Below are 27,314 nucleotides of genomic sequence, written 5' to 3' on the forward strand. Positions count from 1 at the left end.
AAACACATCAGTTCAACCCGATCGGCCTGCCTCAAAAGAAAAAAAAAAACGCCCAATAGCTCTAGTTCAACATTTTTCAAGTACCGTGCAAAAAAGAAATAATAGGTTGTTTTAATGGTGCATCTTATTGGAAGAGAATGGTAAGCTAGAGCGCCGTGTTTTGGTCCTTGTTTGCAATAACACACAACCAACAAATACAGAATGAGGAAATACCCTGCCCGCTGGTAGCCTGGAAACTGCCCCAGGTTACTTCGATACGTTGTAATTGAAATGACCTTTTCTTTTTGGCTTGTTGTAGGGTGCAAACATTTCCCAGCTCGAGCGCGACATTGGCTCCGATCAATTTCCACCGAACGAACACTACTTTGGACTGGTCAATGTAAGTAGCATCCGGCCGGGTGCACATTCCGTCACACAGCTAATGGTTCTCCCCTCATCTTTCTCCCCCATTGCTGCTTTCGGCAGTTCGGTAACACCTGCTATAGCAACTCGGTACTGCAGGCACTCTACTTCTGCCGTCCGTTCCGGGAAAAGGTACTAGAGTACAAGGCGAAAAACCGGCGCACCAAGGAAACGCTACTGTCCTGCCTGGCCGACCTGTTCTACAGTATTGCGACGCAAAAGAAGAAGGTCGGCTCGATTGCACCGAAAAAGTTTATCGCCCGACTGCGGAAGGAGAAGGAAGAGTTCGACAACTACATGCAGCAGGATGCGCACGAGTTCCTTAACTTTCTCATCAATCACATCAACGAAATTATACTGGCCGAGCGCAACCAGGCCAAGACGGCCGGTGCCAGTGGTGGTGGTGGTGGTGGTGCGACGGGCGGTAAGGGTGCTGGTGCGACGGCCACCGCCAACGGGATAGCTGCGAACGGGAATGGAACGTTGAATGGATTGATGGAGGGTGGTTGTAGCGCCGGCAACGGAGTCACCGGTACCTCCGGTGGCAACACCGAACCAACCTGGGTGCACGAAATCTTTCAGGGAATACTGACGAGTGAGACGCGCTGCCTCAACTGTGAGACGGTCAGCAGCAAGGACGAGAACTTTTTCGACCTACAGGTGGACGTCGACCAGAACACCAGCATAACGCACTGTTTGCGTTGCTTCAGCAACACTGAAACGCTCTGTAGTGATAACAAATTCAAATGTGATAACTGTTGCAGCTACCAGGAGGCGCAAAAGCGGATGCGCGTCAAGAAGCTGCCCATGATACTGGCTCTCCATCTGAAGCGGTTCAAGTACATGGAGCAGTACAACCGGCACATCAAGGTGTCGCACCGTGTCGTGTTTCCGCTCGAGCTGCGACTGTTTAATACGGTAAAGAATGAATGGTCTAGTTATCGGCAAAGTGCTGCTTTGTTCGGAATCGATTCCGGTGCGCTTCAAAAATTTCCCGAATCGATTCCGAATAGTAGGTTCGGAATTGGATTCCGAAATCGGAATCAGAACCGTCTCCGAACACGGCATCGGAACTTGATAATTCCGATTCTGCTTGGCCATAATTAATGCGGTCGAATTCTAAGCATCAAATTTTTGAACTTTTTTCTCCCATTCCCACCAGTCCGACGATGCAGTTAATCCGGACCGGTTGTACGATCTCATGGCGGTAGTCATACACTGCGGTTCCGGTCCAAACCGTGGCCATTACATTAGCATTGTAAAGAGCCACGGGTTCTGGCTCCTGTTTGACGACGATATGGTAGATGTAAGTTTTTTTTGCTTGCAAGACTACAAGAAAGATGGAAATCCTTGCATCAATAACCCATTTTAATTCCACTTTTCTTACTCTCTCTAATTGTAGAAAATTGAAGCTTCCACCATTGAAGATTTTTACGGGTTAACGTCGGACATTCAAAAGTCTTCGGAAACCGGTTACATTCTGTTCTACCAATCGCGGGATTGTGCGTAGAAATGGGACGCACCTAAAATAACACGACGGCGGCAAGAGAGCAGAAGAAGCAGCTTACATATTATATACAGTAATGTTACTTCTTTGTGTTATAGTGGATTTGATTTATTTATTTATTTTCTAGCGGAAGATGTTGTAATATATCATTATAATGAGCCTAGGTGACTGCTACTGATGGGGCATTACTGGGGTAGAATTAGTAGTGAAACAACCGAACGAAAGCTCCGGTATTATGAGTGCACTTGGATATTTTGGTTCGCTGTTTATTTTTAATTGTTAACCGTTAAAAAATGCGTTCGTAGTAATTAAAGTGCCCCAAACTCTTATCTGCGGAAAGCTTGAAATCGAACTAGTCACCTAGCGAGTTGCTTGTCGGATGTAGTCACTTCAATGAAAATGTGTACCGTTAGATGAGGCCTCTTTGGATAAAATAATCCTTTGGGCAAGATCGAGATCTTCTTCGATAAGCCAGGACTATGAGGACTCTTCGATTACGAGGTTTTCATGGTAAATGAGCCTTGAATGATGTGCCCCTTTCAATACAAGGTCCAACTAAAAAAATTCTGATGATGACTGGACGATAAAGCATCCGCGAATCCAAAGTCTCTTTATGGACGGGGACTTTCAATTATGAGGTCTCTTGGGAGCAGAGTCCTCTTCAACTACAAAGTTAGCAGGTGGATGACGTGATGGTAAAACATCCGCGACTACGAGGTCTCGATAGGCGGGGAGACCTTTCCGAAGATAAGTCTCCTTGAGTGACAAGGTCTCTTGGATGACTTCAAGAAGTCTCTTCCTCTCAGTTGGTTCACCGCAGGCATCTGTTAGAAGAAATTTATCCGCCAGTGAACGAGTTTGGGGCACACAAAAATTAATTTATAACTCGCTTCGCCATGGTAACAGTCAATGCACGCAAACGGTTACTACGCTCGATAGGTTTGTTTTTAGCATGCAACCTAAAGCGATAGGGGGGAAAGGATATCGATTGGAAATCGAACACAACAGTTGTTGTACAAAGTGAGGAAACATGCCAATAGTGATAGTGAATACAAGAAACTTCTAATAAAAGAAAAACCCGAATACAAATAATATTATTTCCCTCCCGTGTACACTTTTCTCATCCCAAAACAAAAGAAACATCACAGGACATCGATTTTCATCACGAGCTGTATTATTGGATGTGCTTCGAAAAAGAAAAACGGAAAATGTAATCTTTTACCGCTGGCTGTTGTTGGTCACGGAGCCCCACACCATACACACAGTACATAACACAACATCCTCTCTCTCAACCGGCACCCTCTAAAACCCAGAAACTCCATCCTATAACTTAGGCCACGAATTCGTACGGAATCGGTGCCAGGAAGATGGGCGTCGGTGGGTTCTTGATGATCTGTGCCTGGCGCGGCGGTTTCGGCTTACGCTTCAGCGATACCTTGAACTTGGGCAGCTTGTGCTTCCTCATCTCCTGACGCTTCTGCTCGTTCTCCTTCACACGTCGCAGGAAATCCTCACGGCAACGGGACGGCTGCACATGCTCCACACGCACGTTGATGCGCTTGGGTAGAATCTTTCCACGGACGCGCTTGTTCACGATCACGCCCAGTGCGTGCTTGGAAACGTTGTACACACGGCCAGTCTTGCCGTGGTAAGCCTTGTAGGGCATGCCCTTGTGCACGGCACCATGTCCCTGTGGAGAAACAGTTCTCAGTAAGTTTCAATTTTCAAATCCACAAGCAACCAAAGCATTTCCGTCGACCAACGTACCTTAATGTCGACATAGTCGCCAGATTTGTAGACCTTCATGTAGGTGGACAGCGGAATGGTTCCATGTTTACGGAAGCCACGGGAGAACATGTCCCGGGTACCGCGGCGATAACCCTTGGAGTTCGTCATCTTGACTGTCGGTTGGCTTTACGGGGTGTGAAACGACTGTTCTGTAAAAGAAAGCAATACATAATAGGGAGAACCGGAGTTAATAACAAACACCTCATTCCCTCCTTTACGGCCTGTTCGATTCGTTCGTGGCAGATGTAGATGCGGTGTGGATCCGCCGCATACACACACGGGGACACACATTTGTTGTGAAGCGCTTGGCAGTCACCACACGAACCGCACCACCCTGCCGAAGCACCTTTCTGTACCAGCAACAAAGCGGATTTTTGTTGCCTTTCGAAAGCGACCTCGTTTGGCTCATGATCTACACCATCTCGAACGATCAAAAGGCGGTACTTTTTGTAAAATTAGCGAAAATTATCCCCAACTTTCCCGTCGATACGTACTGTCAACTTCACGGATGCCGAAGAAAAGGTCTTTGGTTTGTGCTGTCAACACCTGGTGGCACTACTGACTTCCGGCTGTCAATAGAATGGGTGCAGGGTTGGCTACGATGCTTTCAATGTTCATCACACCAATTTGAATATAAAAAATAAATAAACACTAAAATACAGGATAAAATGTTATAAGCGTGATTCTGGGCGGTTCGAACGGTTCCGGACGGTTCCGATTGTTCTGAACGAATCCGACGGTTCAGATGGTTTTGACGGTTACAAACGGTTCCAACGGTTTCGAAAAAGATGACTGCAACTACTTGCCGGAACTGGATCCGATGTTTTGGGGTATCGTCCGGAATCAGTACCAGCTTTTTTCTATTTTTGTTAATTTCCAATTTGAATGCGATTTATTTAATAGTGCTGAACTCCATCCTATGTCAACTGCTTGAACCGTACAGCATAAACGTACATTCGACCAAAGGTAGTTGACAGCTCAAAACAACCTCAACACAGAAGAAAAAATTAACACAAATAGGAAGTCGTAAACAAACAAATAAGTTTTCTCCAGCATTTCTTTGATATGGATCGTCTAGAAGTAAGGATTTTACTTTTGTTGTTACTTAGAAATGTTCTACTATTGATACTAATTTGTATTTTTCAGCCTACTTCCCAGGATGATAGACGGCTTTGGCTAGGCAATCTGGACAGTCGCATCACCGAGTAAGTAAAGCTCTTCTTTCTTCCTGTGCTTCGTTGCGGGATAGATAAAAGGAAAAAGGCTTCAAATAGAACAAACTCCGGTTAACCGTTCACTTCATTCTTCTTTCCGACTTGCCACCAATCGGTATCAATTACTGAAAATCGTGCAAAAATACGGCAAAATTGAAAAGTTCGACATGCTGTTCCATCGCTCCGGACCGCTAGCGGGCTACCCGCGTGGATACGCCTTTGTTACATACGAGAACGTAAGTCGTGGATCCATTTACCTTTTTTCCGTTTTAAATAATCAAAGGAAATTTATTGCAGCATAAAGATTCGGAAGCCGCATTGCATCGGTTGGATGGAAAATTGGTCGGCGAGAAAACGATCGTTGTCCGATGGGCAAAGCACGTTAACCGTGACGAAGGTGATAGAGCAAAGCCGAAAATTGAAATACCTTGTCTGGCGGGCGGTTCCAAAGGTGGCACCAATGGTCCTTTAAGCCAGCAGACCAAAATCCAAGCACTGGAAGCGAAGCTTAAGTTGTTGGAGAGCAGATCGGACGATCTGGTGATCAACAAATCGGCTACCTCGGAACGGCCCATCATCGAGCGGTACCAGTACAACATCAATCAACAGCCACAGCGAACCGATCCGAAAATGAAACGATCGCACCACTCGGGTGGTAGTGGGCGGGGAGGAGGGCGCGGTGCACCGTACAGCAGAGGCTCACATCGCCACAAGTAGGGCGCGAGGAAGGAGGGAAACCAGCCAGCTCGCATGAATACTCATAACTTTTAAAATAGGATTAGCTTTAATGCCATCTCTCACCGGACGTTCGATGGAGCAGTGTTGCGAAAAAAACCCATCAAATTAAACTATTAAACTAAACAAATTTATTTCGCTTTTCATCTCCCCGATGCGGGAAAAGTGGTGACATTATTCCTTCATTTGATATTTAAACTTTCCTCGCATATGCTGCGGCACAGGAACGACACCTGGGCACGGCAATTGTCCGGGAATTTCACAAATGCAATGCTTCACGCAGCCGACACCGAAGTTCGCAGGGTTGTCCTGTTTTTCGGCTAGTTTTGCTTCTGCCTTCAGCGTTGCGCTACGAAAAGGATGAAATTTAGTTTAATAAAACTTAAGTTGCTGAAGCTTTTCTGCTTATTACTCACTCAGATTTGCCCACAACGGTGGTCAGATGCTGAAGAATTTCCTGTCTGTTTTTGCTATCAATGTCGATCAACATTTGTTTACCATTCTCTGAGAAGAGGGAGCAGAAAAAAATTAATGGCCATTTGTCGATACAAAAAGGCTCCTTCAGTGAACTAACATACCGAAATAACAGCGAATGAAAGGAGACGGGGTCATGTTTTTAAACGTTACTACCTGCACCTTTGGATTCTTGTACTGTATCTGAGGAATGTTCCAAAACACGAAATCCCTTTCGAGATGAAAAAAGAAAACATTATTAGGACAATAAAAATACGACAGGCATGCTATTACGGCACTTACCTTGCTCCCTCATGATGTTCACCGTACGTGTTGTAGTTTACGCTGAATATTTTCACCTTATCCTTCAGCATCAGCTGGCCGGCATTAAGATATTGTAGCGTTCTCCGAATCGGAGCTTTTCCTTTCATGAAAGGCATCTTTGGGCAGTAACGGAGGGTACACTTTTACTGTATGGAGAATTCAATATGCTATCTTAATTAAGGTGAAAGAGGAAAGAAGGTAAAATTGTAGTAGAACAACAGTTTTTCACTTTGCGTAAGATTGTGCCTTCCGCGGTGTGGTATTTGTTTTGAAAAAAAGATCACAAAATGTCACTGTCACATTGAATGTCATTCGATGTTTGTTTATAAAAAAATGGTTATTTTTTCTAGTGAAAAACTATTACAAAATATATTTAGAAAATAGAAAAAATGGAAAAAATCTTGGAAATGTAGGAAAATTACACACATGTACCAAAAAAGCAGAACCTTATAAAAAATTTAAAATTTACCATGTCATCCACGCGGTTGTACGTTCTATTTAAACCGCTTCCCACGTCAACATGGCTTGACAGCGAAAAGAATAAACCCGGTCCGTCCAACGTCAAGAGCAAAACTTGTTTTGTCATTGCGGAAAAGCTAGAAATCCAGAAACAAGAATCATTCGATTCTGGCACTGTTTGTTGTATTAAAATCGTACCTTTGTTGCTTCAAAAGATCGTAACATTCAAGCAAAATGCCCTCGGAACTCAGCACGACCAAGGTAATCGTCCATCCGCTGGTGCTGCTCAGCGTGGTGGACCACTTTAACCGGATGGGCAAGATCGGTAACCAGAAGCGCGTTGTCGGTGTGTTGCTCGGTTGCTGGCGTGCGAAAGGTGTTTTGGACGTGTCCAACAGCTTTGCAGGTATGTAGTGAGAATGGTGTGCTTACGCCATTCGACAAACCAGCTGCTAACCGTTGCGTTTCATTTCTACAGTTCCTTTCGATGAGGACGACAAAGACAAATCGGTCTGGTTCCTCGACCATGACTACCTGGAGAACATGTACGGTATGTTTAAGAAGGTGAACGCTCGCGAACGTGTCGTTGGCTGGTACCACACCGGGCCTAAACTCTGCCAAAACGATATCGCCATCAATGAGCTGATCAGACGCTACTGTCCCAACTCGGTGCTGGTCATCATCGATGCGAAGCCGAAAGATTTGGGACTACCAACGGAAGCATACATTGCGGTAGAGGAGGTGCACGACGATGGTTCGCCCACGTCCAAAACGTTCGAACACGTACCGAGCGAGATTGGAGCCGAAGAGGCGGAGGAGGTCGGTGTCGAACATTTGCTGCGTGACATCAAGGATACGACGGTAGGCAGTCTGTCGCAAAAGATCACGAACCAGCTGCTGGGTTTGAAGGGCTTGAATGCACAGCTGCGCGACATTAAACACTATCTACTGAAGGTTGGCAATGGGCAGCTACCGATAAACCATCAGATCGTGTACCAGCTGCAGGATATACTGAATCTCCTACCGGACATTGCGCAGGAAAACTTTACCGATACGCTGTACGTGAAGACGAACGATCAGATGCTGGTGGTGTATCTCGCATCGTTGGTACGCTCCATCATTGCGCTGCACAATCTGATCAACAATAAGCTCACGAATCGTGACGCTGAGGAGGGTAAAAAGAGCGACGACGCAAAGGACAAGAAGGCGCAAGAAGGCAAGGAAGGTGCCGGTGCCGGTGAGAAGGACACCAAGAGCAAGAAGGAAACCGAGAAGGAGGGCAAAAAGGAAGACTCGAAAGCTGAGAAGGGGAAGGATGAGAAGAAAAAGTAATACCGATAAATGATGATGAATAGGGTTTATATTTTCTTGTTTAAGGAGTGCTAAAACATTTTTTTGGTAACACAATAAATAAAATCGAAACAAACTGAATGAATTTATGGTGCCTTTTTGGTTTAGAATCTATTTTAAATAAGATGCAAACAAGGATCCAAGTAACCACTGTACAGAGTGGTCCATTCTTCAATCGAGACCGTGCATGATGACCAATATTAACTGACACCTAAAGTATATGTACTAAAAAGCTAAATATTACTTGAAGAGACAATTGTACTGATTTAAACACTATTTATTCACGATTAAACAATTTTAAACAATTTGGATTATGTTTAAAATTGTTATAAACAACCCAAAAAAACCCTTAAATAATTTCTAAAAAAATTAAAATAACTGTTCGTTCTAAAAATAAAGAAAACGTTTTCCTGTACACTACCTCCAGGGTGATAGGAGCTGCAACCACGCTTTTGCTCTAGAATACACGTTCGGACAGGTTGATCGATTCGCTAAGTTGACAGTTCACACCGAGCTCGAAAGTGGCTCCGATATAAGCACTCTTGATATAGTTGCACATTTTACGGTAATCTGCAACGTTCCAGTCCTTTTTCCGTAGTTTATTAAATGCAGAACGTATGTAACAATAAGGGTAAGTACGGGTAAAGAACACTTCCCATAATTTCGTGTTCGTGTGTGTCGATACGGGACGAGCCGAACCGGGAGAATCTGCACAATTGATTGTACCGCAAATTGTACTGTATGTTGAGTGTGCATCTTTTTCCTAATTCATTTCTTTCTTCCTTTGCAGGTTAGGACGTTTATCGTTATAATAAAGCATCACCCGATTCCGGTGGAAAAGCGAACGCTGGTTAGATTGTTTTGTTCCTGCTTCCCATCGAGCCAGTGTAAAAAGTGAGGTTAGGGATACCTCCGTACGCGAGAGAAGTTGCGTAGTGGTGGTGCTCGTCTGTTCGGGTGCCGCGCGTGTGGTGTTTACAATTTTCGTTAACTGTCAAACGGGGTGCTGCACAAGCGAAAGTGCGACTTGGTTGTAGCGGTTAACAAACGGCCGGGCAACTGTCCGAGTCCGTCATTTTTCTTTCTTTTTCCTGTTGGTAATGTTAGTGCAAACGGGTATTTCGTCGTAGTTGCGTAGCTCGCAGTAGCAGGATAGGAAAAAAAAAAACACACACACAACACACAGAGAGACCGCACGATGGCCACACTGGATCAGGCCGAAGTGCTGAGTGGAAATGATTTGTCCCGCATTCTTCAACTATGGGACGAAAAGCATAGCATCGCCGGGTACGATCCGGAACCCATCGTAACCCGGCTAGCGGAACTGTTCGAGGCGGAGATAGTAGCGTACAAGATGAAAGATCCAGATCCGTTCGATGAGCGTCATCCATCCCGTACCGACCCGAACTGTGAGCTGGGCCGTATGTTGAAGTTGCTATTTCGGCGGGATCTATTCATTACCCGGCTGGTGAACGATTATTTGCGAGACAATTTCTACATGCGACAGAACATCCACCAAAGCTCGCACGCACTGAATGTGGCCGCGTGTCGGTTAATATTGGTCATCATGCCCGGTCTCGATACGTCGGCCGTCTTTCAGGTGGAGTACGATCATTTGATCAAGCGACTGTACGGGTGGGCGGAAAACAGTGCCGAGCCGCTACAAAGCTACGCTACCGGTTTGCTCGGAGCGGCCATGGAGGAGCAGGAGATTGCCGTCAGCTTTCGGGAGCAAAACATACGGCTGCTGCCGATTATGCTCGCACGATTGCACAGTTTGCAGCAGCAGGCATTCGGTCAGCAACCTACAACGTCTAGATTAAGTACGCCAAAGGTAGCGGAACCGGTACCGGAACCGAATAGTGCTGACGAGCAGCAACAGACCAAGATGATGATGGATGAGGAAGATCGGGAGACTGGTGCGAATCCCGAGCAAATTAGCAACAACGACAAAGAAACCGAACAGGAGGACGCAATGGAGGTAGCTGGCGGAGCCGGTGAAAATGAACCAATTGCAGCGCGAACACCACCAACAACGACGGGTACGATTATGATTCCGTACTATCCGGTAACGTTAGCCACCAGCCAGATGCTAATCCTAAACTATCTCACACCCATGGGCGAATATCAGGAATTTTTACCGCACGTATTTGAGCAAAACGCTATGCAGCTAATCTTCCGCTACATCGAAAATCTCGACCCTAAAGACACGTGTCTTGCGTTCGAAGCGCTCAAATATCTAGCGTCGCTGCTGTGTCATAAAAAATTTTCGCTCGAATTTATCGCCAACGGTGGATTGGAGCGATTGCTCAAGATACCGCGCCCGAGTCTGGCCGCAACCGGTGTATCGATTGCGTTCTACTATCTCGCGTACTGTGAGGATGCGATGGAGCGCATTTGCCAGATGCCGCGCGAAATCATTACCGAGATGGTGTCGTACGCGCTATGGTTGCTGGGCTGTTCACACGATTCGGGCCGTTGCCATGCAACGATGTTTTTTGGGCTGAGCTGCCAGTTCAAGATCATACTGGACGAGTTTGACAAGCAGGACGGTATCAGGCAGCTGTACAATGTGATCGCCGTACTGCCGGTGCTGGTCGTGTCGGACGATTACCAGATGAACGAGGATGAGGAAGCATCGGAACGGCAGGTCATACGGCATGTGTGTATTGCGCTGAAGAAATACTTCGAAAATCATCTGTACTACAAGTACATCCAGGTGACGAGGCAACAGGAACCGCAGACGGCCGGTACGTTGACGCAACCGGTGTTTAAGGCGGTTAAAAATTCGCCCGAAGTGATCAGTCAGCAGATTACGACGCTGCAGGAGTTGCTGCCGATGAAGGCACACTGGGCACCGGTGGACGAGCTACTGAAGCTGGGCGGTGTAACGCTTTTGTTGCGCATCATTCTGCTAACCTTTGATTGGACGTACAGTGGACGGTAAGGAATAGCCGCTTGATTAATATTTAATATTCTTTATAGTGTTGGCAGATTCCGTATTCGGAAGATTCGATCCCTTCGAAAATTCCAATCGAATCTTGATCCTAATTGAACCCTAGGAAGATATTTTCACTATAATGAGAACACCCTGCTCATTATAGTGAGAAGTAAGATTTTGTTGCTACGGATAAACCGTCGATTTGTAGAATAGAATCGGTCGGGATCTAATGTAGATTGCTGATTTCTGAGCTTTCCCAACACTAATGCTTATTTCAATTGCTTTATTTCCTTTTCAGCGGTGACACGGTACGGTACGCACTGGATGCACTAAGCGTTTGTACTGTAATATCGCGCGTGCACAGCGTGTTTGTCGAGCCGCTGCACCATCATGACGGCATTCTGACCGGCATCAGCATACTGCTCAGTGCGGTCGATGGTGACGTTGCTGATGCGGAGGTTCAGAAGTCGGCCCTAGCACTGTTGGTACATCTGGTCTGTGCACCGATACATCGACCGAGCGGTTCGCTGGCACGATACGGTTCGGCGAAAAAGCGTATGCCAAACAAAAGCTCCGAAGAGCTGATACAGAAGGTGTGGGAAAGTGTGCGGTCGAACAACGGTATACTGGTGCTGTTGGCGTTGATGCGCATCAAGGTACCGATTACGGATGCGGACTGTATCCGGGGGATGGCGTGCCGTGCATTGGCAGGACTGGCACGGTCGGAAACGGTGCGACAGATTGTTGGAAAGCTTCCGCTGTTTGTCCATGGTGAACTGCAGAGTAAGTATGGTAGTTGGATTATCCTTGCTCAAGAATTGCCGGGGTACGATGGGGTTGGGAATTTGGATGGGATGGGAAAAACATGCCGGGGTTCGGCATGTTTTTAGTACAACATATTTATACTAAAAATGATCCGTTAGTAACAAATCGGTTCTAAGGGTTTTTGCAATACAAATTTGCATTATTTTGGAAAGTTGGGGCAAGTGTCTATAGTGATGCACTGTTCTTAAGAGACCGTCTTTATTCCCAGGTGTACCAACTAATCCATGACATTCCAATCACCCACTTCTAGGCTTAATGCGTGATCCAATTCTGCAGGAAAAGCGCGTAGAGCATGTGCAGTTTCAAAAATATGCCCTGGAGCTGATGGAGCGCGTATCGGGTAAGGTCGATACGTTCGGGAACCAGGTGGACACGTCCCTGTCCGACATCCACAAGGCAAATGTGGTCGCCCAAACGCGCATCCAGTTCAACGAACAGCAGGTGTATCAGCTCATCTACCAGCACTTGGTTGCGAACGGGTTGAAGGAAACGGCCGCCACACTGACAAAGGAGACTGGCCTGAACTCGACGGCGTTCCAACCGCACCATCACCATTCGCTGCAAAATCCATCGTCTTCCATATCGCGATCGGCCGCTGCCCTTCACTCACCGTTCGTCTTCCGTTCGCCGAACACCAACATTATACAGCGATCACGCATCCGTAGCCGGACAGTGGATGCGTCGTTTAATGCGTCAACGGCCCAGGCAAATCTGCAGGCCGCACTAGCTGCGGCAAGCATTGAAAACACCAACAACGGTTCGTCAGCAGCTACCGTTCCTACTGGAGGTGTGAATGGGTTTGTAGCGGCCACACCGGAAGGCTCGTTCGATGGTACCGGCGGCAGTAGCAGTCCAACAATCGATCCTGCCGAACCTCTCGCACCGATTAAGCTAATCAAAAAGCAACCCGGGACGAGTGGCAATAGCACTACCGGTACACAAAATGGACATCATCCGGCTACCGGTAGAGTGGCGGCAACACCTGCCGATATGAACCGTTCCACCTCCTCTAGTACATCGCAGCGTTCCCTGCAGAAGCAGATATCGGCAACGGATGCGTCCAACTTTTTGCTGCTAGCAACAACCACCGCCAAAACAGCGTTACCGACCGAGCTGGCCCCGCCTGCGCCCAACAACATAACACTTAACTCGATCATCACCGAGTATCTGACGAATCAGCACGCGCTCTGCAAGCATCCGATGTCTACCTGCCCGCCATTCGATCTGTTCAAGCCCCACAAATGTCCCGATCCACGACCAAATCGGGTGTCCGGTGTTGGGAACAATTTTGCCGCCCGATTTTATCGCCGACAGGCGGGATTCTCCTCCAGACGATTCGATCGGCGGTTGGTGCATTCAAACTTTTCTGCCTCGCGTGTTCTACGAACGCCTGAGGTGGATTATTGTTTTACGTCCTGTGATTTTACGGTAAGTAAGCTGCAGGGCTGCTAGAGCTAGCGATTTTGAGGGATTTGTTTGTCGTTAAACCAAGAATAAGAAGAAAATCTCTAGGCATACCAATTTTTTGTCATTAACAATTCGTTGATTCACTGATTTTATGAATTCCATTCCGCTTTCCGCTCCGACACATTTTGCGGTATTTAAATAGAGACGTCTTTAACAACCCTGAAGCTGATGTTTCCCTTTCATTAAAGATAATGAACGCTCTTACTATTGTTTTCAGCCATGTGGAACTAGACTACTTGTCGGATCGCTATCGGGTGAGGTGAAAATTTTCAATCTAAACGACACTAACGAAGAGCACAGCTTCAGCTGCCACGAAACGACCGTTTCCTCGATCAAATGCAGCAAGGATGGTAAGTTCCTGATCACGTCCGCCATCTGGCGTTATCCCATATCGGCGCTATGGAGTCTGGACGGAAATCAAATACTGGAAAAGCTCGTCTGGGACGATGAGGATTATGTAGAGTTTGCCAACCTGACAACGGAACGAGTGTTGGCTACGACAAACCAGGTAAGCGCTCGTTGCCCATAATTCATTGCGCGCCAGAATATTAGTTTTTATTAATGTTTATTGTTTTCTATTTGCACTGTTTGCAGATCGCTACCATTTACGATATTAACACCGGTCAGAAGGTGATGAAGTTCGAGCCGGCCATTGCTAACCATTACACGAAAAACCGTGCCACATTCTGCCCGAACGACGAGCTAATTCTGTCCGACGGTGTCCTGTGGGATGTGACGTCCGGCAAAGAGATACACAAGTTTGACAAACTGAACCAAAACATTTCCGGCGTATTTCACCCGAACGGATTGGAAATCGTGGAAAATACGGAAGTGTGGGATTTGCGCACCTTCCATCTGTTGCGCACGGTACCGTCGTTGGATCAGACGCACGTGAAATTTTCATCCCAAAACGTAATGTACGGCATTACGCTGGATAAGGAAGATTCGGAGGTGGCGGAGGTAGCAGCGTATCAGACCAGCTTCAAGGTGTTGGATAGTTATGATTACTCGAGCATTGCAACGATTGACGTGAAGCGCAACATTTCCGACCTAGCTGTTAATCGATACGGTAGCCAGATTGCGGTCGTCGAGAATCAGGGTGGGTACAATTCGTTGCAGGAGTCGGTGGTACGCATCTACAGCGTTGGGCGAAAGCGAAATACTGGCGACGATCAGGACGAGGATGAGGAGGAGATGGAAAACTCGGAGGAAAATACCCTGTCGGAGACGGAGTCCGTTGGTGAGTACCGGAGGGTTAGAAATATTCCATTTAATTAATAGACTGATTACCAGGCTCTATGTGAGGTGATCACTTAAAAAGTGGAACTAGTTGTCATCTTAGCCTTTCGTAGCGTCTTTTGCGTCTTCGGTAGTCGGTCTAACCAAAGGCTTAGACTGGTTGGGCTTATGTCCGTTGGCGGAAACATCAATGTCATTAATCCTTCTTAATTTTGACCTAATCCGCTGAGACTGAGGAGTTCGGATTTCTGTCAGAGAGGCATATAAAGAGTGTTGCAGTAGATGTTGAAGTATCCTCCATGTAGTCCATTCTCTGTGCGATTATGACACGTGGTTCCGAGTCGATACGTGCGTACGTTTCCTACTAATACAATACAATCTTTGCCCGTTTAATGTGTAAATACTGGAGGGACAGCGGGATCTGCATGTTTAAGGACCTTTGCTGGCAAACTACATTCCAGTCGATCGCCATAACAATGTGACAAACAGTAAATCTTGACGATGTCCTTGTTTACGCACACAGGTTCGTCTGCATCAAACAGCGACGAGGATGGGGACGACGACGACGATAACGATGATGCTGACGATGAGGACGGCGATGGTGACAACAATAACGATGAGGGCGATGGCGACGATGACGATCATGATGATGGCGGTGGTGATGATTCCGACGATTCGTCCTGGACGACGGCATCGGATGAGGATTATTTGTTTAGCTATCGCTGAGCAGCAGCACACACCGCCACCTTAATCCCTTGATTCGCCCGATGGACGTGAGCATAATGGCAACCGCTAAGTGATGTGGTCGGGATAGTAAGATCGAACTGCGATACTTCTCACAGCTGATGCCTGAGCTGAGTATTTAAGCCACGATCTTATGCTCTTAACACAACGTCATTTACCCTAGATATATGTGCATCTGTGCTTTGCTTGAGTTTAGTTTCCTCTGTACAGATTTGTTTTAGTTAAGGATTTGTAAAAAGAGAAGATGCGAAGGGTGAGAGTAGAAGCAAGAAGTGCGAAAAACAAAACAAAACAACAACAAAATGGACTCACATTGAAACTACCGCACTGAAAAGAATGCATAGGATAGATGGTATAGAACGCGTGGTACTATTGTTATAACCTTACCCATGCGTACGTGTCCAATTAGATAGGTCCGATTCTGTGTTCGTTGGTGTAGGTTGGATTGTTGGAATTATTTATTTGCTTGCACTGGAACATCTCGGCAATTGGAAAATATTTTGGATTGTGTGCTCGTTTGATAATGCCTTTTGTAATTACCGAATAATTCACACATCGAGAGGAACTATGTGCGAAACCTTCGAAGAAAAAAAAAAAAAACAACAGAAAATATGTGCAGAGCTTTTTGTGAGTTCTACTATATTCTTAGCGTTAGGTAACTGGCGTGTTCAATCCGTTGTGATCTGTCTGTTTGAAGAGAATTCCTTGTGCTACAGAACCTTCTTGGCGTGTGTCATGATAGATGCGACCGAATGATCGAATATGGACCGAACGTGATCATTGGGCCATTCAATGGAAAGACCATGGAAAATAAGCCAGAGGAACAGCTCCTGAAAGGTACCATGTAGTGTATTTTTGATAAATATTAGTAGCAATTTTAATGTAATAATGAGGAAGAAAGAAAACGGAAAATCAAAAAATCATTATGTCTTCTTCTTGATGGTCTGATAAAAGTTTTTCCCGGGACAATAGAAATTCGTTCTAGTGCAGCTTTTCTCGTGCGTACTACTTTCGATGTGTTGGGTTAGGCTGTCTAGGCCTCTCTAGGCGACGTCCTGACCTCTTCGATTAAGAGGCCGCCTAAAAGTCGAGACTCGATACTCGATGACGAGTCTTATCAGGCGACGAGGCTATTAAGAGACCTTTATAGACCTTTACGGGTACGAATCATGGACTATGCTGAGGGAGGCCGACAATGCATACCGGACAATGCGACCGGCACGAGGCATGGAGTCGAACCTGTTGGAGATCGGATGCAGCCGAAGACCTAGTTTCCTGGAAACGGATTGGCGACCTGGCCATGACAGCACGACGTGCTCGTACTTCAGGGCCAAGAAGAAGAAAAAGAAGACTATGTGATATCCAGGAAGATGGAATGTATCACTTAGGTTAGTTTCTTTACCAGAGGCTTTCATATTATTCCAGTCTGTATCGTTAAACAATCTTATGTAGCTCGTGGGGTAAAGAGTGCTAAACATTTTTTTATTATTCATTTAAACATTTATTTAATATTTATTAGCCATTCGCCAGCTTTTTTTGGAGACTAAGTAACTTCAGATGCCAACAAGGGGTACTTCAACACGTCCGATCGCAGCAAGCAATTTCGGGCCATTCGCACACTTGCAACTGCTCGCTGAAGTGTTGCCCGGTGGGACAAGATAACAGACACGCATCACCGATGCGACATTTATAGAAAGCTCCACAATTACCCGACACCGGCAGCAGCAGTGGTTTGAGCGGATCATCACCAGCCGGGCAGCGTGCATCCGGATAACATTGCTCGGAAGGTACATCCGACGGGATTATGGTCGTGGTCGGTAACTGTTGGCACGATAACGTTGCATCGCAGCAAGCAAACTGAGGCCATTCGCAACGCTGCAGCTGCACACTAAAGTGTTGACCGGTTTCGCATTTCAGCGGACAGCGTGTACCGTACGAGCACGCGTAAAATTGGCCACAGTCGGTTTCGTGTGCCAGCAGGAGCGGTTGGTACGGGTTGTCATCGAGCGGGCATCGGAGATCGGCAATACACTGTGTGCTGGGTGTTGCAACTGTCGTTGTCGTGGTCGTGGTGGTGGTTGTTGTAACGGGACTCGGCGTGATTGAGACGGAACTACACTCTGCCGAAGGATCGCAGCAGGCAACAAATGGCCACTCACAACGCTGTGACGACGTGCTCCAATGTAATCCGGTTGGGCACGTTTTTTCGCAAGCCCGCCCATACGAACACTGGTAGAATCGAGAACAGTCAGTCGAGTGAGGTAGGAAGGATGGTGGATTGTCGACCAAGGGACAGCGCGCATCAACCATACATGATGACGCATCTGCACCGTACGCCACTCCGACAATCCCAAACGCCACACAGAGCAGGATCAGCTGCATCCTGCCTCTTTCGGGATGTTCGCAGCTAATATAGCACAAACGATATCCAACAAACAACAGGGCACTCAAGGATGATTGTTCAACAACTTCACTGTCTCACCGGGGAGAACCTAAAGAGGATATCACGCTTGCGGTTGGTACAGCAACAAACCGTACCGCCCGCGCTGTGGATAAGCTTTTATAGCGCTGGACATCGTTTTGCCGTTCTGGATAAAACTTTTTCGCATAATCAATCAGATACCGATCTATTTTCGGGGAATATAGCAACATATTGCGAGAGGTAATTGCTGAACTTTGGGGGGTAATTTGCCGATTAAGGAAGAATGATTACCAATGTTTTAGTTTAGTTTACTTCGGAACCAAGCTGCCTTGTAAAGCAACCAAGTCTGAGACATGCGTTTACCTGCGAGGCGTGTTGTACACGATTTGCTTTTATCGCTTATCGAGAATACTGCGCTGTTAGTGGACAATGTCTGCGACGAGCCGGTATTGGTTATCACAGACGCTCGTGACCTGTCTCATTTGGACGATCCCGATGGTCAGCGGCTGCAACGGCAACGTGTGTAAAAGAACAAAAATGCTTCCTGTTATGGCACGAAGGTGACGGAACGATAAGAAAAGAGCTGCCCAGGGTTGCCCTTGTGCGGTAAGACTTCCATGTATAGAGTAATACGTCATCGAAGAGATCGGGCGGAATGTTTAACGTCGTTTCGATGGTGACCATCGCTGCAATGAATTGAAGTACTCCCGGAGAAATCTTTGAATGGAGAACTGACAGGACTCGCCGGTTGTAAGATGTAGATTTTCCCAAGGCTTCTGGAATGTCCTCGCAAACGCAAACGGGTTAGTTAATTTGAAGGGTTGAGCCCTTCAACTTCTACTCTTCCCGATTTCAGTCATCCATTATCCGGTGCTGACAAACGATTAACTTTTGATAGGATTCTACAATTCCTACTCTCTGTCTCGGTAGGCTAAAAAAAGTGGTTTGTCAATCTTTTTTAATTTCTGCCTCACTCTATTGGACTGAATAGTCAGGTTACGTGAGGTTTTTGGCATTTACTACTCGGTCTCTACTAAGTAGGAGAGACTGGGAACGACATTATGTTACTTGTAGAGATTAAACCACATTGGAGGCGGCTAGGGTAGAAAGCGGTAACTAAATGTATCTCCATCATAGGACATGGATTCCTGTAGAATCTATGGAGTATAATGGAAGTACTGCTGATCGCTATCGCTACTTCTGATATCTCAGCAGATAATATAGGTGATTTAAAGTTGAAGTCTTCGTCTTGTTTTAAGTACCTTGATGTATTAAGTGACTTCGGAAGTCACGGTTAGAAAATCGAGCAGGAGATTCAGAGGCTTGATTTCCCTACCTACCTGCTCCACTTGGTGGTCATCAACTTGGCAGCAGCAATCTTTTCCTTACCGTAAGGCCCGGCAGCGCAAAAAAAAAACACGCGTCCATTCACAATTGCTCTATTTTATTGATACGCCTCATAGGGAATCACAATGCTCACTATCATGTGGGTGTGTGTTGGGTGTTGTATGTGTGTAACGTATGTATGTATATAGTGTGACTCATGCTCTTGTTAGCGGTATCCTCGTCCCGGCTGCTTATGGGCAGGTGACGCCGGGAATGCATGCCGGTACACACTCAATCGTTGGATCGCAACAGGCCTGATGCGGCCAATCGCACACCATCGATTTCGCGTTGAAGTGCAGCCCATACGGACAGTCAAATTCGCAGGCCCGTCCAGATTGGCACTTGTAGAACTTGCTGCAGTTGGTGCTGGGTAGCAGGACCGGGGTGGTACCGTCACGTGTCGGGCAGCGCGGATCCGCAACACAGTTCAGTGGACAGGTAACGGACGGATCGCATGGTGTATCCGGTTGCGTTGGACCTGGGTTGGGAGTTGGGGTAGGAACTGGTGTGGGAGCTGGGGTGGGAACTGGGGTTGGAGCTGGTGTGGGAGCTGGTGTGGGAGCTGGAGTGGGAGCTGGAGTGGGAGCTGGTGTGGGAGCAGGTGTCGGAGCTGGAGTGGGAGCAGGTGTCGGAACTGGTGTCGGAACTGGAGTGGGAGCAGGAGTAGGCCCGGTTGGTGGGCAAGTTACGCCGGGAATGCAAGGATCGCAGGGAACGGTCGGATCGCAACAGGCACGCTCGGGCCAATCGCAAGCGTTTTGCTTCGGGTTAAAGTGGAGCTGTGGTGGGCAGTCCATTGGGCAGGCGAACGGTCCGGAACACTTGTAGAACATGGCACAGTTGCTGTGCGGTAGCAGGACGGTATCCTGCGACGAGGCGGGACAGTTCGAGTTGGGCACACAGTTGGTTGGTGGGGCTTCAGAGATTCCGCACTCAATGCTCGGATCGCAGCAGGCCCGGTTTGGCCAATCGCACGACTGTTCGCGTGAGTTGTAGTGCAGCCCGACTGGGCAGAGCTGTTCGCAGGCATTGCCCGCGTTACACTTGTAGAACTTGCTGCAGTCACTGTGGGGCAGCAGTATCGGGTGCAGTGGATCCCGGGCCGGACAATTCGGATGAGGGGCACAGTTGAACGTGGGACAGGTAACGGACGGGTCGCACGGGGCCTGTCCGCTGGTCAGCACCGCTGCCAGCGTGACAGCTAGGAAGAGTGGAAGATACATTCGGCGTACGGGTAGCGGGCGGGTTCTGTGTGCTAACGAAACCTATAAACCTTAATAAATGGGCTGCCGATGGCGAACTGTGGCTGTACCGATGGCCACCAGGAGCTTTTTATACACATTTCGCCATTTCGCTCAGGTCCTTCCGCACAGGTATCGGGTCTTATCGGCAATGATGGTCGCGTAATCAGATCGCGGCACCTACCCACCCGTGTGGATAGTATCGGCGTAAAGTACCTCTAAAATGTTTTTGCAATTAGAGAAACGCCCTTGCGAAGGTTCGATGCGGTTTGGTCATTTTGTGGACACAGGGTTGTGCTTTGCAGCTAAGCACGTGTTTCTGCGTAAGAGTAACCTTCACCGTAACCGTGTAACCGAGTGTGTACAACGGTGCGATACGCATCTTAGCTGTGGTGGGATCTGCTGAAGAAAGAACACCACCAAGCAAAAAAAAAAAAGACCCGAACGACACTTCCGATAGTGGTGACCTATGTCTAGTGTCAACCAGCGCCAGTTCGTATCCGTACGAAGAGACATTCAATGCGATAACGCCCAGTGTAGACAGTTGTAGTTGCGATATCGACGACCCATTGTTACGTCACTGTGAGTACACTGATTTGGGCGAGGCACCATGGGGGGGATGGGAGTTGGAGCAGTAGAAATAGAATGTACTGTGAGAACTCCACAAATGGCTACACTAGTTTTCGCTAGTATAGGAAGCATTTTGGGATTCGATCTCTAATCGAATGGATCTTAAATCCGGGATAACGGTCCCTTGGGTACTTGGTCTGAATTTCGGAATGGAATTACAGAACCCAGGCTGAGATATTTGGAGCTTCTAGTAAATTGGAGAATCTATATTATCCTTCAAGAGGTGTCAGATCCTTACTGATCGTGATATGGATCAGTGCAGTATAACTTTAGAATTTGATTGAGAATCAATGCGTATAAGTTGAAGGCGACGATCTTGAGAAGGTAGAGGAGTTCAGTTACCTTGGTACGATCTAAATGTTATAAGTTCAAAAGCAGAAATAGTCTCCTCTTTTCTTGAAAATTTCATGAAAATATACTCGGGTAGGTCCGGTTGGTCATTGAAATAAAGGTTACGAAGTAAGCGACATTGGTACATTTCAAGTTTGCATGCAGATGTGTGTAAATAAGTATATATTTGCTTCAATAACATTATTTGTTGGTTAGTATTCGCATATAATCATGGTAAGGGTTAGTAAGTTTTGGTGCAATGCTACCGAATGCATCTTGCATTTGTCCAGGGATTGCTAACATACTTTTGTAAAACTAATACAGGTGAATAAATATGCTTTGGGAGTGAACAATTTCTACGCTCCAAAAGTTGCCCCCGACTTGCCACAAGCTGGCATACGGAGGAATTTGGCATCAAGCGGTTAGAAATCTCCTACTCGTAAGCAGATATGTGTACAAGCACTTATACCTAAAGAAGTACAGGCTAAGCATTCGAATCCGTGTCATAGGCGGTGCGGTGTGTCGATCTCCGGGTGTTGGCGATTTGCCGGCTAGAACCGGAACGCTCTGCTGCACGTAATGCCCGGAATGCAGGGTGGATCGCATAGAATCGTTGGATCGCAACAGGCACTGCTCGGCCAGTCGCACACAAACAGCTGCGCGTTGAAATGGAGCCCCGGTGGGCAGGAGTGTTCGCAGGCCTTCCGGTTGGAGCACTTGTAGAACTTGTCGCATTCCGCATGGGCAAAGAGCGTGGGCTTCGTACCGTCCAGTGCCGGGCAGCGCATATCGTTGTGACAGTTGGTCGGCTCGCAGGTCACACCGGGAATGCACGGATCCGAAGGACCTACTGTGGTTGTTACTGGTGGTGCTGGAGTTGGTGGTGCTGGGGTTGGTGGAGCAGGGGTTGGTGGAGCTGGGGTTGGTGGAGCTGGGGTTGGTGGAGCTGGGGTTGGTGGAGCTGGGGTTGGTGGAGCTGGGGTTGGTGGAGCTGGGGTTGGTGGAGCTGGGGTTGGACCTACAGGTGGACAAGTGACACCAGGAATACACGGTGGGTCACACGGTACGGTGGGATCACAGCAGGCACTAGTAGGCCAATCGCACACACTCAGTGCTTCGTTGAAGTGTAAACCAGGAGGACAGTAGTGCTCACAGGCGTAACCATTGTTGCACTTGTAGAAAATTTGACAGTTCGAATGTGGCAGAAGCGTCGGTGTGACTCCATTTCTTAGCGGGCAACGGCTGTCTGCAATGCAATTGCCTGCATCACTTGGCGGACAGGTGACTCCAGGGATACAAGGATCGCTAGGAGTCGGGGTTGGAGCAGGAGTTGGAGCAGGGGTCGGAGCAGGGGTCGGCGCGGGAGTGGGTGCTGGAGTAGGAGCTGGCGTTGGAGCTGGTGTGGGAGCTGGCGTTGGCGCCGGAGTAGGTGCTGGAGTAGGAGCAGGAGTAGGTGTAGGAGTAGGTGCTGGGGTTGGGGCCGGTGTAGGTACGGGGGTTGGAGCTGGAGTTGGACCTACAGGCGGACAAGTGACTCCAGGAATGCACGGTGGGTCACACGGTACGGTAGGATCACAGCAAGCACTAGTTGGCCAATCGCAAACACTTAGCGCGTCGTTGAAGTGCAAGCCAGCCGGACAGTAGTGCTCACAGGCGTATCCATTGTTGCACTTGTAGAACATTCCACAGTTTGAATGTGGCAGAAGCGCCGGTGTAACTCCATTTCTTAGTGGGCAACGGCTGTCTGCAATGCAATTGCCTGCATCACTTGGTGGACAGGTGACTCCAGGGATGCATGGATCGCTAGGAGTCGGGGTTGGAGCAGGGGTCGGAGCAGGGGTCGGTGCCGGAGTGGGTGCTGGAGTGGGTGCTGGAGTAGGAGCTGGCGTTGGAGCCGGAGTTGGAGCTGGAGTAGGTGCTGGCGTTGGTGCTGGAGTTGGAGCTGGTGTTGGAGCCGGAGTAGGTGCTGGAGTAGGAGCCGGAGTAGGCGCCGGGGTTGGGGCCGGTGTTGGGATAGGGGTCGGAGCTGGAGTTGCACCAGTCGGAGGACAAGTGACTCCCGGAATGCACGGATTATAGCAAACTATGTTAGGATCACAGCAGGCATTCTCTGGCCAATCGCACACACTCAATGCTTCGTTGAAGTGCAAGCCAGCAGGACAGTTGTGCTCACAGGCGTACCCATTGTTGCACTTGTAGAACATTGTGCAGGTTAGGGAATGAGGAAGAAGCGTCGGTGTAACACCGTTCCTAGATGGACACCTGGTGTCGAATACGCAATTGCCTGCATCACTTGGCGGACAGGTGACTCCAGGGATGCAAGGATCACTAGGTGTTGGAGCTGGAGTAGGTGCTGGAGTAGGTGCTGGTGTAGGTGCTGGAGTAGGTGCTGGAGTAGGTGCTGGTGTAGGGACTGGAGTAGGCGCAGGCGTTGGAGCTGGCGTTGGAGCAGGAGTAGGGACCGGAGTGGGAGCAGGAGTAGGTGCCGGAGTTGGACCAGTCGGAGGACAAGTGACACCAGGAATGCACGGATTATTGCAAGCTATATTAGGATCACAGCAGGCATTCGCTGGCCAATCGCACACACTCAGTGCTTGGTTGAAATGTAAACCAGCAGGACATTCGTGTTCGCATGCTTTACCATTAGAACACTGGTAGAACATAGTGCACTGACTGTGAGGTAGATATGTCGGTGTAGACCCATCGGGACTCGTACATCTACTGTCGGCGATACAATTACCGGCATCGCTAGGGGGACAAGTGGCGCCAGGGATGCAAGGATCACTAGGTGTAGGAACAGGAGTGGGTGCTGGGGTTGGCACTGGAGTAGGAGCAGGCGTTGGTGCTGGAGTAGGTGCTGGAGTTGGTACCGGTGTAGGGACTGGCGTTGGAACCGGTGTAGGAACCGGGGTTGGCACAGGCGTAGGGACCGGAGTAGGAGCAGGTGTATTTTCACATACGACTGAAGGATCGCAGCAGGCAATTTCAGGCCGTTCACAGCGCTGTAGTGCTTCACTAAAGTGACCAGCTTCACACGGTAGATCACATGCTTGACCAGCGGAACATTTGTAAAACCGGGCGCAAGAGGTACTGTGGTTTAGTAGCAGCGGATTGTTTGGATCGTCAAACAGGGGACAGCGGCTATCCGGCACACACGCCGTGGTTGTTGCAGTACAAAAGATTGGATTACAGCAAGCTCTATCCGGCCAGTCACAGATTCCCATGTCCTGCCAAAAGTGCTGTCCTGGAGGACACTCCAGCAGGCAGGCATTACCGTTGTCACACTTGTAGAACAGAGAACAGTTGGTAGCATGGCTCAGCACGGTCGGATCGAAGGGATTGTCCGCCAGCGGACACCGGGCATCGGGCATGCAGACACTGATGGTTGGCCCTCGGCAAGGTATGCTTGGATCACAGCACGCCACATCAGCCGCTTCGCAGCGTCCCAATGCACTACTAAAATGTGTTCCGGCTTGGCATTCGCGAGGACAGCGTCTGCCAAGGTCGCACATGTAAAACTTGGAACAATTGGATTCGTGCGGGAACACGGTCGGGAAGAAGGGATCTTCCAGCAACGGGCAGCGCACATCATCGACACATTCGCTGGGTGGATTGCACACCGATTGATCGCAACAAGCCACCTCGGGCCTTTCACACACTCCCTGCGCTGCCCAGAAGTGTTGTCCAGGTGGGCAGCTCAGCAAGCAGCGTCGGCCGAGGTCACACTTGTAGAACAGTGAGCAGTCGGTTTCGTGCGGTAAGACGGTTGGGTCGTTTGGATTTTCGGCAGGATTACAGCGCACCGTATCCTCGATACAGGTTCCTGGAACTGGAGTTGGAGCGGGTGTGGGAGCTGTTGGTGGGGCCGGTGTGGGAGCGGTTGGAATCGTTGGTGCCGGTGTAGGAGCTGGAGTAGGTGCCGGTGTAGGAGCTGGTGTTGGAGCTGGCGTTGGAGCTGGTGTTGGAGCTGGTGTTGGAGTTAGCGGTGGTTCGGACGGTGGACAAGTCACACCGGGAACGCACGGATCGGACGGCAAACACGGTCCCTCGCAGCAAGCTCGCTCGGGCCAATCGCAAGCATTCTCTACGGGATTGAAGTGCAAATTTGCCGGACAGTCGTACACGCACGCTTGACCGTTAGAACACTTGTAAAACTTGGTACAGTCCGTATGTGGCAGCAGTACCGGTCCCTGCGGTGGATTCGTTAGCGGGCACCGGCTGTCCGTGGTACAGTTGAACGTGGCGCAGGTTACACCCGGGATGCATGAGTCCTGGGCCCGCACCAGATGCAGTGTGGCAGCAATCACTGCCAGGAAAAGTTGTTTCATCGGTAGAGATGCTTCTGCGGCCCGGCACCAGAATTCAAGCGGATCGAACTGCTGACTGACTTAATGGTTGAGCATTCTAGGCAATTTTTATACTACCCTCGTTGCCACACGATCCCGGTCCAATTCTTTTCATGTGTCCGCCTGTGCGCTACGGGTTGGGATTTTGGGCGCTGGGCCGTGAATGTGGAAGTACTGTTTGCCAAATTGTAGAACATTGCGCGCTAGTGCTACTAGTTCCGGTGACAAGCAGGTTTTCTCTAATATCTCTGACGCATGATGCGCGGAAGATGCTCAGTCGTACGAAGGGCAGACTCGAACCAGGGGTCCGGAGCAACATTTGAGGATGTGGGGCAGCGTTACAGAACGGAACATTAAACGGTACTCATCGGTCTCCGTCATCAGAGTTCTTCGATTCTAACGCATGCAGCAGATGGGACGAGCTGCGAGTTTTGACCCTGGTAATGGAACCATTCACCAAGGCTCAGTGTTGATTATTTTGGGTCTGTTCAAAGCATGCTTCGCTTTCTCTTTTTCTTTCTCTCTCTCGCTCGCTCTTTGTCTCGTTTTCAAATTTTGTTGGTTTCTGATCGCTTCTTGCCGAACGTTACACTATCTTAATTATTATCACATGTCGTGGCGTGCCAAAGTTCTAGTTCATGTTCATGGATACTTACAAGGTTCGCCTTTTATCGGTGAACATCGCATACAGGGATGGCACTTCACACTCGGAAACAGCGTACGGGCGGGCGCGTGGTCCACTAGTTTATGGTTTTTGTTGTACCGTTTCCTAGACCTCTTTCAAATGACGTCAATCGTTACGAATCGCTTTGGTGGGCTGCTGTCCATTGCATCATCAGTTTGATTTAGCTTTTAGTATGACTTTTTGGACAGAGGTATCAATCTCTAGTAACGTGGGGGAGACACTACTCACTACCCATGGAAAGTATGCAATGGGATACTGAGTGCATACTATCAGGCGCTAACATCTTTAAAAACTTAGAAAGGTATTTATGGGGATCTGTTTTACCCTTCAAGAATATGTTTTGCGAAACTTTCAGCATATGAAATTATCGTTAAGGTCCACAAAGCGAGTACCGTCACAGGAGTTTTAAATCCGCTCAAGAAGAAGTGCAATATCAACCACAAACTTGATTTTTTGAATTTAATTTATTTAAATTTAAATAAATAAGGGAATTTATGTAATAAAAAAAATCTACAGCATTTTTATAGAAAATCTGAGTTGCGCTTCATATTGAACTTTTTTAACCTTGTCCCGGGCAACCAGGAAAACCTCATTTTCCAGGCAACCGAGCTACCCCGGTAGTCAGCAACTTATGGAGGCTTATAACTGTTTTTATATCCAATATCATTGAAATATTCTGGTGAAAGCACAGTCAAGCTTTTCTTCTTTAAATTAAATTTAATGTACTGCCCCATTTTTGAATATTTGCCATGTTATGATTCTTCTAAATTGACATGTTTTTCGGATAAAATGAAAAAAAAATGTTAACTGCTTTAAAACATTTTTA

The 27,314-nt window shown here is 48.0% G+C and overlaps 9 protein-coding genes across 12 annotated transcripts in view; 5 read left to right on the plus strand and 4 right to left on the minus strand.

Moving 5' to 3' along the window:
• The window catches only part of LOC126568306 (mitogen-activated protein kinase p38b-like), a 643,298-nt gene that overhangs the window by 498,660 nt on the left and 117,324 nt on the right, over positions 1-27,314 (plus strand). The window lies entirely within an intron of this gene.
• LOC126568491 (ras-related protein Ral-a) overlaps positions 1-27,314 on the minus strand; it is a 337,581-nt gene that overhangs the window by 69,003 nt on the left and 241,264 nt on the right. The window lies entirely within an intron of this gene.
• LOC126568261 (ubiquitin carboxyl-terminal hydrolase 46) lies at positions 52-24,387 on the plus strand. The gene is made up of 6 exons (XM_050224708.1): positions 52-140; positions 299-379; positions 466-1,320; positions 1,565-1,708; positions 1,805-1,912; positions 24,377-24,387. The coding sequence occupies exons 1-5, from the start codon at positions 138-140 to the stop codon at positions 1,910-1,912; spliced, it is 1,191 nt and encodes a 396-aa protein (XP_050080665.1). The 5' UTR covers positions 52-137; the 3' UTR covers positions 24,377-24,387.
• Positions 3,141-4,275, minus strand: LOC126568548 (60S ribosomal protein L21). The gene is made up of 3 exons (XM_050225045.1): positions 4,188-4,275; positions 3,677-3,841; positions 3,141-3,599 (listed from the first exon to the last, which is right to left on the minus strand). Exons 2-3 carry the CDS (start codon positions 3,803-3,805, stop codon positions 3,240-3,242), a joined length of 489 nt encoding a protein of 162 aa, XP_050081002.1. The 5' UTR covers positions 3,806-3,841; positions 4,188-4,275; the 3' UTR covers positions 3,141-3,239.
• On the plus strand, positions 4,830-5,630 carry LOC126568549 (probable RNA-binding protein 18). Of its 2 annotated transcripts, XM_050225047.1 has the most exons (3): positions 4,830-4,902; positions 5,073-5,147; positions 5,209-5,630. In XM_050225047.1, exons 2-3 carry the CDS (start codon positions 5,079-5,081, stop codon positions 5,626-5,628), a joined length of 489 nt encoding a protein of 162 aa, XP_050081004.1. In that variant the 5' UTR covers positions 4,830-4,902; positions 5,073-5,078; the 3' UTR covers positions 5,629-5,630. The 2 variants fall into 2 exon arrangements, with proteins under 2 accessions (XP_050081004.1, XP_050081003.1); XM_050225046.1 differs by lacking the exon at positions 4,830-4,902 and having other exon boundaries at positions 4,971-5,147.
• On the minus strand, positions 5,821-6,574 carry LOC126568540 (probable 28S ribosomal protein S25, mitochondrial). The gene is made up of 4 exons (XM_050225035.1): positions 6,403-6,574; positions 6,225-6,331; positions 6,063-6,150; positions 5,821-5,995 (listed from the first exon to the last, which is right to left on the minus strand). Exons 1-4 carry the CDS (start codon positions 6,537-6,539, stop codon positions 5,821-5,823), a joined length of 507 nt encoding a protein of 168 aa, XP_050080992.1. The 5' UTR covers positions 6,540-6,574.
• LOC126568335 (26S proteasome non-ATPase regulatory subunit 7) lies at positions 7,037-8,288 on the plus strand. The gene is made up of 2 exons (XM_050224796.1): positions 7,037-7,288; positions 7,361-8,288. Exons 1-2 carry the CDS (start codon positions 7,117-7,119, stop codon positions 8,212-8,214), a joined length of 1,026 nt encoding a protein of 341 aa, XP_050080753.1. The 5' UTR covers positions 7,037-7,116; the 3' UTR covers positions 8,215-8,288.
• LOC126567762 (protein mahjong) lies at positions 9,416-15,437 on the plus strand. The gene is made up of 6 exons (XM_050224044.1): positions 9,416-11,175; positions 11,472-11,956; positions 12,249-13,426; positions 13,683-13,973; positions 14,060-14,705; positions 15,228-15,437. Exons 1-6 carry the CDS (start codon positions 9,431-9,433, stop codon positions 15,428-15,430), a joined length of 4,548 nt encoding a protein of 1,515 aa, XP_050080001.1. The 5' UTR covers positions 9,416-9,430; the 3' UTR covers positions 15,431-15,437.
• On the minus strand, positions 17,024-25,805 carry LOC126567581 (uncharacterized). The gene is made up of 5 exons (XM_050223797.1): positions 22,476-25,805; positions 22,016-22,373; positions 19,456-20,504; positions 17,931-18,075; positions 17,024-17,855 (listed from the first exon to the last, which is right to left on the minus strand). The coding sequence occupies exons 1-5, from the start codon at positions 25,783-25,785 to the stop codon at positions 17,024-17,026; spliced, it is 5,694 nt and encodes a 1,897-aa protein (XP_050079754.1). The 5' UTR covers positions 25,786-25,805.

This window comes from Anopheles maculipalpis, chromosome 2RL (genome assembly GCF_943734695.1).
Source record: "Anopheles maculipalpis chromosome 2RL, idAnoMacuDA_375_x, whole genome shotgun sequence".
NCBI classification, from domain to species: domain Eukaryota; kingdom Metazoa; phylum Arthropoda; class Insecta; order Diptera; family Culicidae; genus Anopheles; species Anopheles maculipalpis.